This window comes from Schistocerca cancellata, chromosome 8, assembly GCF_023864275.1.
Source record: "Schistocerca cancellata isolate TAMUIC-IGC-003103 chromosome 8, iqSchCanc2.1, whole genome shotgun sequence".
NCBI classification, from domain to species: domain Eukaryota; kingdom Metazoa; phylum Arthropoda; class Insecta; order Orthoptera; family Acrididae; genus Schistocerca; species Schistocerca cancellata.
The window spans coordinates 41245649-41263033 of NC_064633.1; the positions used below are offsets into that span (position 1 = coordinate 41245649).

The 17385-nt window shown below is 39.3% G+C and overlaps 1 protein-coding gene across 2 annotated transcripts in view; it reads left to right on the top strand.

Annotated features, from left to right (window-relative positions):
• LOC126095045 (cyclin-dependent kinase 7) overlaps window positions 1-6120 on the top strand; it is a 68173-nt gene extending 62053 nt beyond the window's left edge. The window contains exons 8-9 of one of the 2 annotated variants that reach the window (XM_049909719.1): window positions 3815-3936; window positions 5861-6120. In XM_049909719.1, the coding sequence (XP_049765676.1) occupies window positions 3815-3936; window positions 5861-5889 (151 nt within the window). In that variant the 3' untranslated portion in view covers window positions 5890-6120. The remainder of the gene's footprint in view (window positions 1-3814; window positions 3937-5860) is intronic. The other variant, XM_049909720.1, reaches the window with a different exon arrangement.
• Window positions 6121-17385: the final 11265 nt, after the last annotated feature.

Genomic DNA, 17385 nt, shown 5'->3' on the forward strand with positions numbered 1-17385 from the left:
GCAGAAAAGGGGAAAGGAGGACTATTTGGTTGGAGAGAGGGACGGAGACAGATGGCATGTGTGTGTTAGGCTGGAGTGGGAGAAGGAAAGGGCATAAGTAGATGGAGGAGAGGGACTAGCAGTGGTTGAGGCTAGGGGGTTACATGAATGAAGGATATGTTGGAGGGAGAGTTCCCAACAGTCCATTTCAGGAAAGCAAGTGTTGGTGAAAAGAACCCAGACGTCATGGCCTTGAAGCAGTTGATTAAGTTGAGCACCACCTTGTTTTGTGGCATGCTTTGCTACTGGATAGTGGCTGTCTTCCAGTAATTCATTTACCTTTGTCAAACAACACAAATTTAATACACACCGTTAGATGCCACAGAATCTCAATCTTTATTTCATTTCTTTGAAACTGGAGTGCACTTTCCTCCTCATTGCTATTATACATTCAGTTTTTTTGACACACCTTTGCCCACCCTCAATAAAGCCACTCTGTGTTGCAGCCACTATACTTTTCAGTTGCGGGAAACATTGTTTGATTGTTGAATACTTGCACTGTAACGGCATGCAAATGGTTGCTGCTGCTGCTGCTGCTGCTGCTGCTGCTACTACTACTACTACTACTACTACTACTACTACTACTACTTCTACTACTGTCGTTGTCATTGTCGTCATCTACAGTCTAACTACTGGGTTGCTGCAGCTCTCATGTTTGTCTATCCTGTGCAAGCCTCTGTATTTCTGAATTACTAATCTACATTCATTTCAACATACTTACTGTATTCATCTCGTGGCCTCCTGGTGCAATTTTTACCACCCACAGTTTCTTCCATTACCAAACTAACAAGTCATTGATGCTGTAAGATGTCTTGTACCGTCCCCCATCTCTTCTTTTAGCCAAGTTGTGCCATAAATTTCTTCTGTCACCTGATTTGATTCAGTACTTTCTCATGAGTTATTCAACCTACTCATATAATTTTCAGTATTCTTCTGTAGCACCACATTTCAAAAGCTTCTGCTTTCTTCTTGTCCGAATTGCTTAGTGTCCATGTTTCAGTTCTGTACAAGGCTACACTGCAAACAGATTCCTTTAAAAAAGCCTTTCTAACATGTAAATCAATGTTAGATGTTAAAAAAGTCCCCTTTTTCAAAACTGCTTGTCTTGCTGTAACAGTCTGTGTTTTGTATCCTCTCTATTTCGGTCATCATCAGTTATTTTTTTGCCCAAATAGCCAAACTGATTTATTACTTGTATTGTCTCATTTCCTAGGTCAATCCCCTCAGTATCATTTCATTTACCTCGTTTCAAAATGCTGTAAATTCCATACAGCTGCTTTCCAAGTCCTTTCCACAGAATTGTGTCCTTGGCAAATGTCAAAGTTTTAATTTTTTTCTCCTTCAGCTTTTACTGTTTGGTCATTGTTCAGATCAAATAACATTAGGGAGAGGCTACAACCCTCTAGCCACTCCCTTCTCAACCACAATTTACCTTTCACGTCCTTTGTCTCTTACAATGGCAGTCTGGTTTCTGTAAAAGTCGTCTATAGCCTTTTTTTCCCTATATTTAGTCCCTGCTACCTTCATAATTTCACTAAATCCACGGATGCTGTATTTCTCCATTCTTCTGTAAATAATTTATGTCAGTATTTTCCGAGCATGGCTAATTAAACTGATGGTTCAATAATATCACACCTGCCAGCAACTCCGTGCTTTGAAATTGGAATTATTTCATAGAAGTTGAGGATGTTCCTCTGTCTCATGTATCTTGCATACAAGCTGGAATAGTTTTGTCATGGCTGGCTCTCTTAAGAATCTCAGTAATGCTAGGGAATGCTGTCTACTTCAGGGACCTTGTATCAACTTAGATATTTCGTTATTCTGTCAAATTCTTCTCTTCTCACTGTATCATATCTCCATCTGCTACATCTTCTCTTTTCATAACACTGCCTTCAAATTCCCTTGTATATGTTGTGTCCAGGTGGATGAATATTCAAGAACATGTCAAAACTGTAGAAGGATTAAAATATAAATGTATTTATTTATAATATATTCAATATGAAGCACACTCAAATTTATATCCTGTAGTCGTCCCCCCCCCCCCCCCCCCCCCCCCCCCCCTCCCCCCGTGGGTACGGGATTTACAATATTCACCAGCAGTGGTAGTAGCACTAGTGTTGTGCTAGGCTCATAAAGTTTCCACCAGACGTCGACAAAGGCACCATTGTTACTCCAGTATGTCCCGTATACGTATTCTTTCAACCTTACTTTATTTGCTTAGTATTAGGATCCCATGTGAATTATTGATATTCATACAGCTGCTTCTTTTTTCTCCAAAGGTCTCTTTAATTTTCCTGTGGGCTGTGTCTGTCTTTCTCCCAGTTACGCATGCTTGTACAGTCTTGCAATTGTCTCCCAGCCATTCCTGCTTATTCATTTTGCATTTTCTATCAGTCTCATTTGTGAGACTATATTCCCTTTAACTTGCTTCATTTACTGGGTTTTTATCTGTTCTCCTTTTGTTAATTAACCAATAAGTTATAGTTAGAGTCTACATGTGCCCCTGGAAATGGCTTACAGTTTTTAAATCTGGTTTTGAAGTCTCTGGCTTACAATTATATAATCAACCTGAAACTTTACGTGTCTACTGATCTTTTCAGTTATACAAACTTTTATCATGATTCTTAAACATAAGAGCTGGTGGTGATGATTAAATTACGTTTTGTGCGAAGGTCTGCTGGGTGGCTTCCTCTTTTATTCATTTCCCCAGCCCATGTTCTCCAAGTATTTTTCCTTCTCTTCCTTTTTCAACTATCAAATTCCTGTCCCCCATCACAATTAAATTTTCATCTTCCTTAACTATCAGAATAATTTCTTTTATCTCGTCATACATTCTTTCAATATCTCCTTATCATCTGCAGATCTAGTTTGCACATACACACTTACTCCTGGGGTGAGTGTTGGCTTCATGCCTACCTTGGATATGGTATTGATTCACTATTCTGTTAATGGTACCTTATCCACATTTCCATTTTCTTATTCATTATTAGACTTACTCGTATATCACCTTTATTTGATTTGATATTTATAGCCCTGTATTCACCTGACCAAATTTTCTGTTCTTCCTAACATTCCTATGCAATCAAGGGGTCTCACATTCCACATTCCAACCCTAAAATGCCAGTTTTTCCTGAAGATATCTCCCTCTCAGGAAGAGTCCTTACTCATGGATCCAAATGATGGACTCTTTTTACCTCTGGAATATTTTACCCAAGAGGATGCTATTTTCATTTAACCATGTAGTAGAACCAAATGACCTTGGGAAAAATAACTGCTTACAGATACCTGTAATTGTGGTTGTATTACAAAATGGTTGTCTGTATTGCTGAGGCACGCAAGCCACCCCACATTGACAAGATCCTTGGTTCATCTAAAATATTAATATTGGATATCTTCCTGCTAACAATGCAGTCATGTGCAGTCTGTGGACCTCCATGTAATTCATACTGTGAGGCAGTGTAATAAAATGAATGAAAAGCAAAATTAATTTGTGTTTCGGATATTTACTCCTTTAAATAAACTTCATTGTTGGGTATTAATTAATCTAATTTTGGTTAATAAATCCTTTGTGTACTTCATTATTGATAACACGTCTTGCAGCAGGAGCAATTGCGTATAATTGGTTACATATTGTGTTGGTTCAGTTTCATGGCAGTGCATTATTTTTCTTATTTGTAACTATTTTTTTCACAATGTCTCCATATGATTCATTTAATATTTGATGGGGTTTCTCATCCTTGTTTGATGTTCATTGTTTCTCCATTTTCTTTAACAGGAACAAACCATACCCTTCACCAGGTGACCAGCTGCCTCTACCAGCATCCGTCAGAGGCAATGACACCAATGATACAAGCAAACAGAATCTGAAAAGAAAATTGACTGATGGAATGCAAGGTGGTGTGTACCCTGGATATTTATTTTCTTTAGTTTTGTGATATTAGATGCATTGTGGAGGACTGATTGTTGTTCCAGTACCTTTGCAAATATGTTGCATATCGTCGTCATGTATCCTGTTGTCCCACTATGCAATATTTATTTTATTTAGAATAGCATTACCAGTATCTAAATTTTGTGGAAGCTTTAATTCTCTTGCCAAAGAGTAGAAATATCATAAATGTGATTTGAACCCAAGGGCATATAATGTAAAACAATGGAAAATCCACACAGAATGTAACAATATTATGAAAAGGATAGTTGTTACCATATAGCGGAGATGCTGAGTTACAGATAGACACAACAAAGACTGCCAGAAGTGAGCTTTCAGCCAATGATGCTTTCGTCAAAAATAGACAACACACACACACACACACACACACACACACACACACACACGACTATAATCTCTGGCAGCTGAAGCCAGATTGCGAGCAGCAGGGCACGATGGGAGAGGCAACCAGGTGGTGGGGATAAGGAGGAGGCTGTGGCAGGGAGGAGGGGGAAGGATAGCAGGGTAGGGGTGGAGGACGGTGAAGTGCTGCTTGTGGAAGCATACAGGGATGAGATGGAGAGAGGGCAGGGCAGCTGTTGATATTGGGAGGTGCGACGGGGCGGCGGGTGGAGGTGAGCAGTGGAAAAGGAGAAAAGTAAAAAGACTGTGGGTGCAGTTGGTGGAAGAGAGGGCTGTATAGTGCTGGAATGGGAACAGGGGAGGGCCTAGATGGTAAGGACAGTGACTAATAAAGGTTGAGGCCAGGAGGGTTAAGAGAATGTAGGATATATTGAAGGGAGAGTTCCTACCTGGGCAGTTCAGAAAATCTGGTGTCGGTGAGAAGGATTCAGATGGCACAAGCTGTGAAGCAGTCATTGAAATGAAGAACATTGTGTTGGGTGGCATGTTCAGTAACAGGGTGGTCCAGCTGTTTCTTGGCACCAGTTTTTCTGTGACCATTCATGCAGACAGGCAGCTAGATGGTTGTCATGCCCACAGAGAATGCAGCATATCTTGTAGATAACATGTGAAACCAGTAATGTGATCTACAAGCTAAGCTGCAACCATTGTGCTGCATTCTACGTGGGCAAGACAACCAGCAGGCTGTCTGTTTACATGAATGGCCACCAACAAACTGGTGACGAGAAAAAGCTGGACTGCCCCGTTGCTGAGAACGCCGCCCAACATGAAGTTCTTCATTTTAGTGACTGTTTCACAGCCTATGCCATCTGGATCCTTCCCAGCAACACCAGCTTTTCTGAATTGCCCAGATGGGAACTCTCCCTGCAATATATCCTATGTTCCCGTAACCCTCATGGTCTCAACCTTCGTTAGTCATTGTCCTTACCTATCTAGTCCTTTCCTGTTCCCATTCCAGCACTGCACAGTCCTGTAGTCTACTATTTCACCTCCAGTCTTTTTACTTCTCTCACTCCTCTCCCCTCCCCTCTGCAACTGACTCACCCACCAAGACCATCACCACGAAGCCTATCAAGCTATACTTTCATTTTAGTGTAAGTCTGAAATAACTGATATTGGACATTTTTGCTGTAGCTTTTTTAAGAATGCCATAAAAATCCAAAGCTGCTTATGTAAAGCTGTTCAGAAAATAAAATTTTTTGCTTGAATTTATGACCACTTCAGTAGCTAGTATGACTTCTCTTCAACATGTTTGCCATAGAGCACAGTTAAGCATGCCTCTCAAAACAAACCATTTTTATTGATTTTCTGAAGATAAATAACACAGAATTAGTTACATTGCCGTTTTAATTATTGTGAAAAGTTGGATATTGAAAGCAACATGCATTCATTTCTGATATTGATAAATATTTTAATGTATCCTTTGTATACATTCCAAATATGTACTAATATATTTCTCACTTCTTTCTTTAGGCCCCCAAGCAAAGAAGCTGGTGTTTTGAAAATGAGAGGTACCTTCAAGTAGATTTGACACTTAAATTCAGTTTCAAAATGGAGCATTCAGCTGCCATTCTGGAAAATGTATTTTATATGGGATACTACTTTGCATCAGAGTCTCTTATGTAAATACCAAATTGTGAATATTTTGTATAATTAGCAGGAAACCTGCATGAACAATCATGAATTTCTGTCCTGTTTTTATGGTCATGTAAATAAAAACAGAGTTTGTTGTATGTTGCAATATTTATTGTATATATATAAATGAGGTGTTATTTTGAGCACTTACAATTTTTAATGTACTGTAAATTATTGACCAAAATATCAGAAGAAATAACTAACTCTTTTAAAGATGGCTGCTTCATTTCATGTTAACCCATTACCTCCCAGTGATCTATTTTTAGACTCCATCGTTTTAGTTACCGGTAATAATAATGTAATAACTTACATTGAATTCCAATTATTATTTTATAAACCTGCAGTACTAAAAGTAATTGTTGTAATTTTTCTATTTATATAATCTATATTTATCAGTTGCTTACAGTATCTATTGACTCTGATTGTGCAGGAAAAGGTTCATAGAGTAATACTGCAAGTAAATAATTTGCCGTTGTTGTTTAGCAAGTGTAAAGACAAATGATTTATTTTTAGATCACTGGGAAGAAACTGCTTGCTGACACATCAGTAATAAAAGCAATGTGATAATAGCATTATGTTCTAGTAATGGAGTTGGTGAGTGAAGTTTACTTTATTCAGTGTAGCATAATAAAGTAAAGAAAATGGAAGCAAACTATGACGTAATGTACAGAGGCATTACAATGGATGAAGTGTTAGACATTATAAATAATGATAATTTTGAAGGACTGATTGTGAAGACAATGAAAATGTTGATGTGGTGGTTGTTCCTCTGGAGACTGATGCTTTGCCAGAAGAAGGTGAGGCAGATAATGGTGCAACAGGTTCTGTGAATGTTCTAGATTTTTGTGGATCGGCAGAAGTTCATTTTCAAAGAACTGAAAATACATGTTTGGGAACTGTGGACACTGAAGTAATGGGTGCTGAAGATACAGGGCTGCCACAGGTTCTGTAAATCAGGATATATCAAGGAATTTCTAACACGTCAGGGGAATCAGGAAAATATCAGAGAAATTTGAGAAAACACTGGAGAAATCTTGTTTTTGTCTCAGTAGATGAAATGGTTTGTTTACTGAGGTGTCATACATCGTCATTGTCTCGGTGCAGCTGAGTACATTCACTGCTTCCCTACTGCCTCATTACTACTGCTTTTCCCCTTCCTACCAGTTCCCTCAGCTTACAGTCACTGCTGCTACCACTTCTTGTCGCTAGTGTAGCAGCATTATTGATTTTTAGAGTATTTGAACAAGTTATCTTTAGCATGGATTGATCACTGTGGTCTCATTTCATCAATCACACAATACCTGTAAAATATATCTAAAAACAAAGATGATGAGACTTACCAAACAAAAGTGCTGGCAGGTCGATAGACACACAAACATACACACAAAATTCAAGCTTTCGCAACAAACAGTTGCTTCATCAGGAAAGAGGGAGGGAGAGGGAAAGACGAAAGGATGTGGGTTTTAAGGGAGCGGGTAAGGAGTCATTCCAGTCCCGGGAGCGGAAAGACTTACCTTAGGGGGAAAAAAGGACTGGTATACACTCACTCGCTCACACACACACACACACACACACACACACACACACACATATCCATCCGCACATACACAGAGACAAGCAGACATTTATGTTTGGTAAGTCTCATCATCTTTGTTTTTAGATATATTTTTCCCACATGGAATGTTTCCCTCTATTATATTCAATACCTGTAAAGTAATAGATATAACACCGTGGGTAATAACTGACAATAACAAACATAGTAGAACCAACATTTTATTGGCGGTCACCTACGCTGTCGGTTTAAAAACACATACCATTTGACTTGCTTTCTTCATTCAAAGCAGTTCATTACAAAATATGTTGATGTTAGTATTTAAGACTTTTGCTCACATCAGGAAATGCCATTTGCTTGCAAGTTGGTGTTTATTTTTTAATTTTTTTTCTCATTTGCACTATTGTTTCTTGTACCGTAATTGCAAAGACAGATTGTCAACTTGCATCTTAACTCACGCTTGAGATCTCAAAATTTGTCAGGTCAAAAGGCTAAAACTTATTTGGAAATCAGAGAATACGCTTGGGGAAACTTGTGACAACCCTGCTAGAGTAAACTAAACAAAATTGAAGAAACTTCGCAGCCAACTGCCGACTTCAGTAAAATATATACTGCAACTCCTAAAATTAATGTTTCAAATGATGCAGTTCTAGAAGAAATGAAAAACAAAATAAAGTATCTCACGCCATTTGAAGTTGGAGAAAATATCGTGAATTTCAATAACACATTTGATTATATCATGAGAGAATCAGTGTAAAGTGATTTGCAAGTTGTTGTAAAAATGAATATGACTACTCTTTTGACACAGAAGAACCGAGTGTACTCCTACGCTTACTAATTTTGTCAAGGTACCACAGACTTCCATCAGAAACGCATTACCGGTCTGAAGATTATGACCTAGGACTGGAAATCGGCAAGAAAGCTGTCTCGAAATAGGTACCAGGAGATAGTCTTTAAATTCAGTTTAATGATAATGATCAAGCTTGAGACAACATGGTAGACGGTTTGAAGTTAGGCCACTAATTACAAAGATGAACAAGTCCTTCCAGCAGTTTGGTATATTTTTGGAAAATGTGAGTGCTGCTGAAATTATTGTGAAGTATTATGGCCACCATACTCTAGAAGAGTTCATTCAACGCAAGCCAGTTTGATTTGGTTGTAAAGTATGGACGTTGTGTACTTATTATGGTTAATGTTTCAGCTCTGATTTGTTCTGAGGTAAGGAAGTGGCAAATAAAAATACTGACCATGGTGTTGGATCTTGTGCAGTGCTCACTATGCTTGCGTTTATTGAAAATCCTCAGAGTCGTACTATTTATTTCGACAAGATCTCTTGCTGCATCAGTGAAACGTTGGATTTAGGGCAACGGGTACAGTGCAAGAAAACAGAACTGAAAAGTGCCCTCGTCAAGAAACACTGCTATTGGAAAAATTGCCTCGTGGCACTTACAACTTTGCCTTTGATACAAGTGGTGAAATCGTGTTGTCAAATGGATTGATAATAAATGAGCCTTTGAAACTTCCTGGCAGATTAAAACAGTGTGCCCGATCGAGACTCAAAATTGGGACCTTTGCCTTTCGCGGGCAAGTGCTCTACCATTTGAGCTACTGAAGCACGACTCACGCCCAGTCTCTCAGCTCCACTTCTGCCAGTATCTCGTCTCCTACCTTCCAAACTTTACAGAAGCTCTCCTGCAAACCTTGCAGAACTAGCACTCCTGAAAGAAAGGATACTGCGGAGACATGGCTTAGCCACAGCCTGGGGGGTGTTTCCAGAATGAGATTTTCACTCTGCAGCAGAGTGTGCGCTGATATGAAACTTCTGTAAAGCTTCTGTAAAGTTTGGAAGGTAGGAGACGAGATACTGGCAGAAGTGGAGCTGTGAGACCAGGTGTGAGTCGTGCTTCGGTAGCTCAGATGGTAGAGCACTTGCCCACGAAAGGCAAAGGTCCCAAGTTCGAGTCTCGGTCGGGTACACAGTTTTAATCTGCCAGGAAGTTTCATATCAGTGCACACTCTGCTGCAGAGTGCAAATCTCATTCTGGAAATGAGCCTTTGGTGGCACCATTTTACACAATATGGAGCCACTCACTTCTTGAAGTAGGTGGATCATCCCAATGATCTATTTATAGGTCAGGCAATTCTGTTCATCTGAGTGCTTTAAAAAATAAATAAAGGATATATTTATGTTATTTGACACCACTATATTATATAAACACAGAAAATCATCATCATTAAAAAAAGTTAGGAGATAGTGGGTTAAGCCAACTACTAACACCATGAAGTTGTAATTTAATCTCAAGCTTACAGAACGAAAGCCTCCTTGAATGTGAGGTATGGCAATAAACAGTTCAAAAGTCATAGAAGCTGGCAACCCAAGAGCAAGTCACACAAATTTCTAACATCAAAAAACAATGCCGAGAAGATAGGATAATGGAAACAGGTAAATCCCAGGTCTTTTATCCCAAGCTAATTGTGTTGGTAATACACAAATTGTAAATCTTACTGACATTTTGATCAGTAGGTAACTAGTTAGACGTTAATCATTGGTTGTAGTATTGTTGAAGGGTTATCGAGTTCTGAGTGAATAGAGACAAGCATCATGAAATTATTGTTGTGGCATGGTCAGTAAATGTTGTTGGAAATGAATACTCATGGGTTTTCATTTTTGAATCAAAGGAAAATTTTGAAATAGAGTGCAAATGTGGTAGGTAAAATGGAAAAAGTGGATTTCTTTACTGTTGATTGATTAGCCTTCTCTGTTAACTATGGACTATGAGACATTTTGTCTTGTCACTTGTGCACAGTTACGTATTTCTATTCTCCACACATCAATCTGCTAGAGAGAGTGGTTGCCTTTCTCTTATTTTACATAGAGTACCACGTCTGCAGTATGTAACATGCTACATCTTCCATCTAGATTGTGTCAAAACAACTGAGGGAATTCATCCATTGTTGGTGAGTTACTGGTCTGGCGAACTTGGGGTTCGTGGTCTAATGACTGGTAGATGTAGCAAAGCCTCTATAAACATGAGCTCTATACAGGTTTTAGTGGCCACTATGTGTCATCTGCAAACAACTGTGAAGTGCACGGTAGAGGATACTTCTCGTTGAATGACATGTTAGTGTTTCTTAACATTTCATTCATGTATCTGAGAGTGATACATACAGGGTGCGGCAGAACCGACTAAACAGTTTTAAGGAGCAATAAAAAATAAATCTGGATGTCTAGAGAAAAAATGTTTTTATTTTCTAAATTAGTACAATATACCATTTTACATTCATTTTGTTTTGAAAATAATGTCCTCAAGATGGCGACTGTTAGCTTCAATACATTGTTGTAGACGAGCCTTGAAGTTACAAGCAGCTCTTGCACACACGTCGAGGGGTATGACATTCACCTCATCAATAATCTGCTCTTTTAACTCTGGTAGGGTGTAAGGACGGCTTTTGAAATACTTTTGCTTCAGATATCCCCAAGGAAAGTAGTCACAAATGCTCAAATCTGGTGACCGCACAGGCCACCCGACATCACCCCTCAAAGAGATGAGGCGTCCCGGAAACATTTCTCTCAAAACATAACGTGAAATTCGATCTGTGTGAGCAGCAGCTCCATCCTGTTGGAACCACATCATCCCCCAGTGCATGTTCTTCAACAATCTTGTCCATTCTAGGTTGCAGAAAATTTTGCAACATTGAAACATAACAGGCGGAATTCACTGTCACGGTCACTCCTTCCTCCTCAAAAAAGTAAGGGCGTACCAAGCGAAATTGTGATATGGCACAACACACTGTCACTTTAGCAGAATGTTGCGGTCTTTCATGAATAATTCAGGGGGTATTTTCAGCCCAGTAGCGAAAGTTTTGCTTAATCACGCACCTACTAAGATGAAAATGTGCCTCGTCACTACTGAAGAAAGCTGCACTCGGAGGGATCTGAGCAAGCATTTGCTTACACAGATTTTGACAGTTGGCATAGTCTGCTGGACATAATTCTTGAGCAATCATTATTTTGGAAGGATGGAACTTCAAATTGCCTTGCAGAATCCTTCTCAAACTACGGTCTGAAATCCCCAATGCAACAGCATGTCGTCAAGCAGAATGTTGCGGCGGTTGTTGAACTGCTGTTCTCACCCGCTGCACATTTTTGGGTGTTCTGATGGATCTGCATCAGCTATGTGTATCTGTTCTTAGTGTGCTACCAATTTCCTCCAACTGCCAAACCTAGGACCGAATTATGTTTGCATTAGGAACGGCAGTGTTGCGTGGAATGTTGAACTGTCGCCGAAAAGCTCGTTGTGTAGCAATCGCAGGTCTGTTGTTTTCATAATAGGCATGAATGGCAAAACCACGATGTGCATCGGTCCAGACCGTGTTGGTTACTGAAATGGGGTCAATGACTGAACAAAGGCAGACCATGTGCAACTGCCTACCCTCACCACAGCCCCAGCAGTAATCGATAGAAACTGCGTAGTCGGTTCTGCCGCAGCCTGTAGCACGCTGTGGTACATTCCCCACTTAATGAAATATACAGGTGCAAGTAATGCCTACCCACCACCTTTTACACATTGCAGTAATAGAAATTCTTTTATGGAATAGGAGTTGTCAAGGAGAAACTTTCTCAGTTTGTTTTCAAATTTTACTTTGCTGTCTGTCAAACATTTAATATAACTAGGTAAAAGATCAAAAATTTTAGTTGCAGCATTTTGCATTCCTTTTTGCTCTAAAGACACTCTTAATGTAGATTAATGAATGTAATTTTTCCTTCTGGTATTGCAGTTATGTACATCATTGTTCCTTTTGAACTGTAGTCGATTATTTACAGCAAACTTCATGGGAGAATAAATATACTGTGAAGAGTAGTCAGAATACAAAGTTCCATTAACAATGGAAACTCCAGGTATGAATATCAATAATACAAGTAAAAGATAGATTGCTACTTACCATAAAGATGAGATGTTAAGTTGCAGACAGACACAATCAAAAGACACTTACACATTAGCTTTCGGCCCAAGCCTTTGGCTTTGTCAGGAAAGGAAATAAATACATGTTCATTCACACAAGCAAGCACACTTCACACACATGACCATCATCTCCGGCAACTCGGACAGGAATACATTGGCATTCTGGTCTGAGCTACTAGAGATGGCAGTTGCGTGCGTGCGTGCGTGTGTGTGTGTGTGTGTGTGTGTGTGTGTGTGTGAGAGAGTGTGTGTGTTTGTGTTGCGTGCTTGTGTGTGTGCGTGCTTGTCTGACGAAGGCTTTGGGTGAAAGCTAATGTGTAAGTGTCTTTTTATTGTGCTTGTCTACTGCTTAACATGTCATCTTCACAGTTTGCTTATACGGCCAACTCCTTTCACAGATGTCTACAAGATGATTATGGATGAGCACCACGTATTACTCTTACAACATGTTTTTGAGTAATGAAGACTTACTTTCTTAAAGATGAATTACCACAGAGCATTATTCCATATGACATTATTGAATGAAAATATGCAAAATATAGAAGTGTCTACAAATTCAGGCCTTTCAATATTTGTGCGTTGCAAGTCAAACAAACATACTTTTCTTTATATACATTCAATATCTTGGTTATTCCTGCTTGGTATGGGTTCCATACTCTTGAGCAATATTCTATGATAGGTTGCACAAGTGTTTTGTAATCAATTTCATTTGTAGACTGATTGCATTTTCCTATTAGCATGCCAACAAATTGAAGTATGCCAACTGGTCTACGTATGATTGAGCCCTAAAAATGACATCCAAGTGATCTTATGAGTTGACTGGTTCCAGTTTTGACTATTGATATTGTACTTGTAGGGTATTATGTTTTACATTTTATGACACGCACAAATTTACATTATGAACGCATGATGCGGGTTTCCAATCTTTGCAGCATTTTGAAATCTTCTCAAGGTCTAACTGGTTTTTTTGTGTAGCTTTTTTCAGATAGTTCATGATAGGTAATTAGTTAATTACATTATTTGCTAACCTTGACCATATTGCTAATATTGACTGCCGGCTCGGTAGTATTTAACAGTAACAGTCCAAATGCACTTCTTGGGGAACGTCTGGAGTTACTTCTACATTTGACAACACTCCATCTGAGATGATCTGCTACATCCTACCTACCAAGAAGTCCTAAATTCTGTTACAAATGTTGGTTTCCTGATATGATTATATTTTTATTTCTGAGCATTGGTGTGATACTGAGATAAAAGCTTTCCAGAAGTCAAGAAGTACTGCATCCACTTATTTGGCAGGTACTGGGTACAAGTTTTTGTTAGAGGAATCTGCAATATATTACGATTAAGAGAGTATCAATCAGCTGCAAATTCTGTATAGAATCTGGAAGGGTTTCTGTCAGGCAATGAGACCTTGTTTAGTTTTAGCAATTCCAACTGTTTTGCAATGGCAGTTGCATTAATATGTAATGAGTGAACTTGTACTCCAACAAGTAATTAACATACAAGCAATACTACCAGAGAACAAACCCAAAACAAAAGAACTGTACTGAATACATACTTGAGGGTGAAGAGCAAAGTCGACATTACTGTTGTTAACAAGTACCATTAGTGAATGGAATAAGTTTGTTTCCCAACAAGACACGCAGCACGCATTGCACCTACATTTGTGGTGTTGTGCAAACATTTTCAAATTGATAAAGGCAAAGATAATGAAGATAAAGTGAATGGAACTGAACAAGAGTGAAAGAGCAGTTGCAGACATTTTGTCAATGTTACCACCATTAACTTGTGCACGTGAACAAGCATTTCCATTTGTGTGAATGGATGAGAACATGAAAAATGAACATATCCTATGAATACTGGATTGTTGTTTTTGGCACTAATAATTGGAACACAAGATATGATACAGTATAGTTAGAGCCATAATGCAAAACTTTGTTATTCAGAGGGGCTTATTTTGCATAGTGAGTGCAGTTCCTGGTAAAGCAAGCAAAAGCACCATTTAGATCCTGAATTTGTACAGAAATGTGAAAACTGGGAGGAGGGAGTGCACTCAACAATTGCAGCTCCAACTTTCTTTTCTGCTAACTTCTAATTACAATTGAAGAGGAAATTTAAAAGCAGAACACCAAACACTCTTGTTGTTAGGAGTTAGCGACATGTGCGTTGTTTGTTGTTTTGTATTTCAATAGCTGCTGTATCTCAAATAGGTTTCTGATGTCTGCAGTGACATATATGAAGCATTTCAAGTATGTTTTAGGAAGATAGTGTCAATAGAATATTATTAATGAAATGTGAAATATCTATATGATTTGGTAGTCTACTTGATAAAATCTGCTATATGGTTTAGATATTGCTACTCACCATAAAAATGACACGTTGAGCTGCAGATAGGCACAATGAAGAGACTGTTACACATTTAGATTTTGGCCAAAGCCTCCTTCAGAAAAGTGGGCGCGCACACACACACACACACACACACACACACACACACACACACACACAAGCCCACCTCATGCACACGACTGCCATCTCCAGCAGCTTGGATCAGAATGCAGATGTCATGTTGAATCTGGAATGGAGGGGGGACAGCAGGGTATGTGGTGGTTGCAGAGAAGAATGCTGTCAGGACTATATGGAGGCATGAGAAGACTGCCAGGCACAGTTTTGAGAGGCAGGAAGGTGGTGGTGGTGGGGGAGGGGGGGGGGGGGGGAAGGGGGAATCTTTTACTCCACCACCAGCTTTTCTGCACTGTGCAGCTGGGAGTTACCCTTACAACACATTCTCCACTCCTGCAATTATCCCAGCCTCAACCTACAGTAACCTGCCATCCCCTACACTCTCCACCCAATAGTTTCTGCCCCCACTATCGAATCACCTTCTTCCTATTCGTATCCTCTCACCCTCATTATGTGCTGTCCTCTCCCAGCGCATCTGCCTGTCTTTCCCCTTCCCAGCTCTTTTCCTTTTCTGCCCCCTCCCCTCTTCCCCACTAAACTCCCTGTCCCAAGGCCTCCCGAAGATGCACCTACACCCTTCTCACACTTCCATTAGTCGCTGCACTTGCCATCAAACAGTGATCTATACTGTACAGGGTGTAAAAAAAAGAATCATCCGATTTAGCACGTCTATATTTCTGAAACTAATGAATTTTGTTTTTTGCTGAACGGGAAACTCTAAAAGTTATTTTTTTTTTCATACCTTTTCACAGGTGTTCAACTTGCCCCCCCGTGAGGCACACGGCATATGTCAGTGCGGTATTCAGATTGCTCCCATACTCCAGTGAGCATGTATGGAGTTACAACTTCCACAGCGCTGTTATGCGATGTCTCAGTGCACGCATTGTTGTTGACAATGGAGGCACATAAACAGAGTCTTTTATAAACCCCCACAAGAAATAATCACATACAGTCAGGTCCAGTGACCTTGAGGGTCAATAACGTAAGGCTAAATCATTTGATCCAAAGCGACCAATCTGTCGTTGAGTAATCCTTTGATTTAAAAATTCCTGCACTTCCGGATGCCAATGTGGTGGTGCCCCATCCTGTTGGTAAATGAAGTCATTCAAATCAGTCTCCAACTGTGGGGAAAAAAAGTTCTCAAGCATCTCAAGATATGTTCTTCCTGTAACAGTGTTCTCGACAAAAAAAAAAAAAAAAAAAAAAACTGGAGCATTCACCTTTTCCCATGAAACTAAACAAAACACATTAAATGTTGCAGAGTCTCTCTCATGTTATACAACTTCATGTGGTTGTTCCGTACACCATGTTGTCACATTATGATGGTTCACCTTTCCATTTAAGTGAAATGTTGCCTCGTCACTAAACACTAAGTGTGGAAGAAAATTGTCCTTCTCCATCTTGCCAAGAACAAAATTACGGAACTCCACATGTTGTTTGTCACCTTCACAAAGAGCTTGCAGTAGCTGAATTTTGTATGAATTCATGTGTAAACATTGACACAACACATGTCAGATTTACAATGGGGGCATATTGAGCTGTCCAGCTGCACGGCAGGTGGATTTCTGCAGACTCCTTGTGAAACTATGGTGGATGCGTTTGACGTCTGTGTCAGACACTCAGGGATGGACTGGCAATTTGCCTTTACACAAAAAAATTGTTTCTTGGAATGGTTCATGCCATTTTCTAATGCTCTGTGCTGTAGAAAGATCCACATCGTTCCTAGTACGAAAGACATGCTAAACAGTTATTACTGACCTGCACTGCACAAAACGTGGAACACAAAATGCTTTCTATTACCCCGACACCATTTTTACTAGAACTTAAGTGGGTGCACACTGCTGCTATGTAGCGGGAACTATGTAAAACTTGAGAGTTTACTCTTTCCAACACTAAGTTTTTCATGCACATATCTCAAGTAACATAATAGTTATGATATTTTTAAAACAGATGATTCTTTTTCACACACCCTGTAGTTTGCTCAAGGGTAGACAGTGTGATCCTGGAGAAGCCATTATCTATCATTAAAAATATGTAACGTAAAAGTGATACATCAGTTTTATAATTACAGATAACATGAATGTAAGTAACGACAATGATACAGTCTTTTGTATATTTTTAATTTTAATCAGCGTAATGGATACATATTCACACTTGTTTACACTCAGAAATATTTATTGTGTTTTCATTTTTCATAAAAAGAAATACAAAACTTGTGCTTATCCGCTTCATTCCTATCTGATGCAAGCATCTAATGAGTTTATCATCTTTCTCATGTCCCCAGTAGGAGCTTTGAGTGCTTCAGCACTTTTCAACCAGTCATATCTCTTTTCCCTCAGCATTTGTGCTATGGGTCTCTTGGATCCCAGAATCACATGTGATAT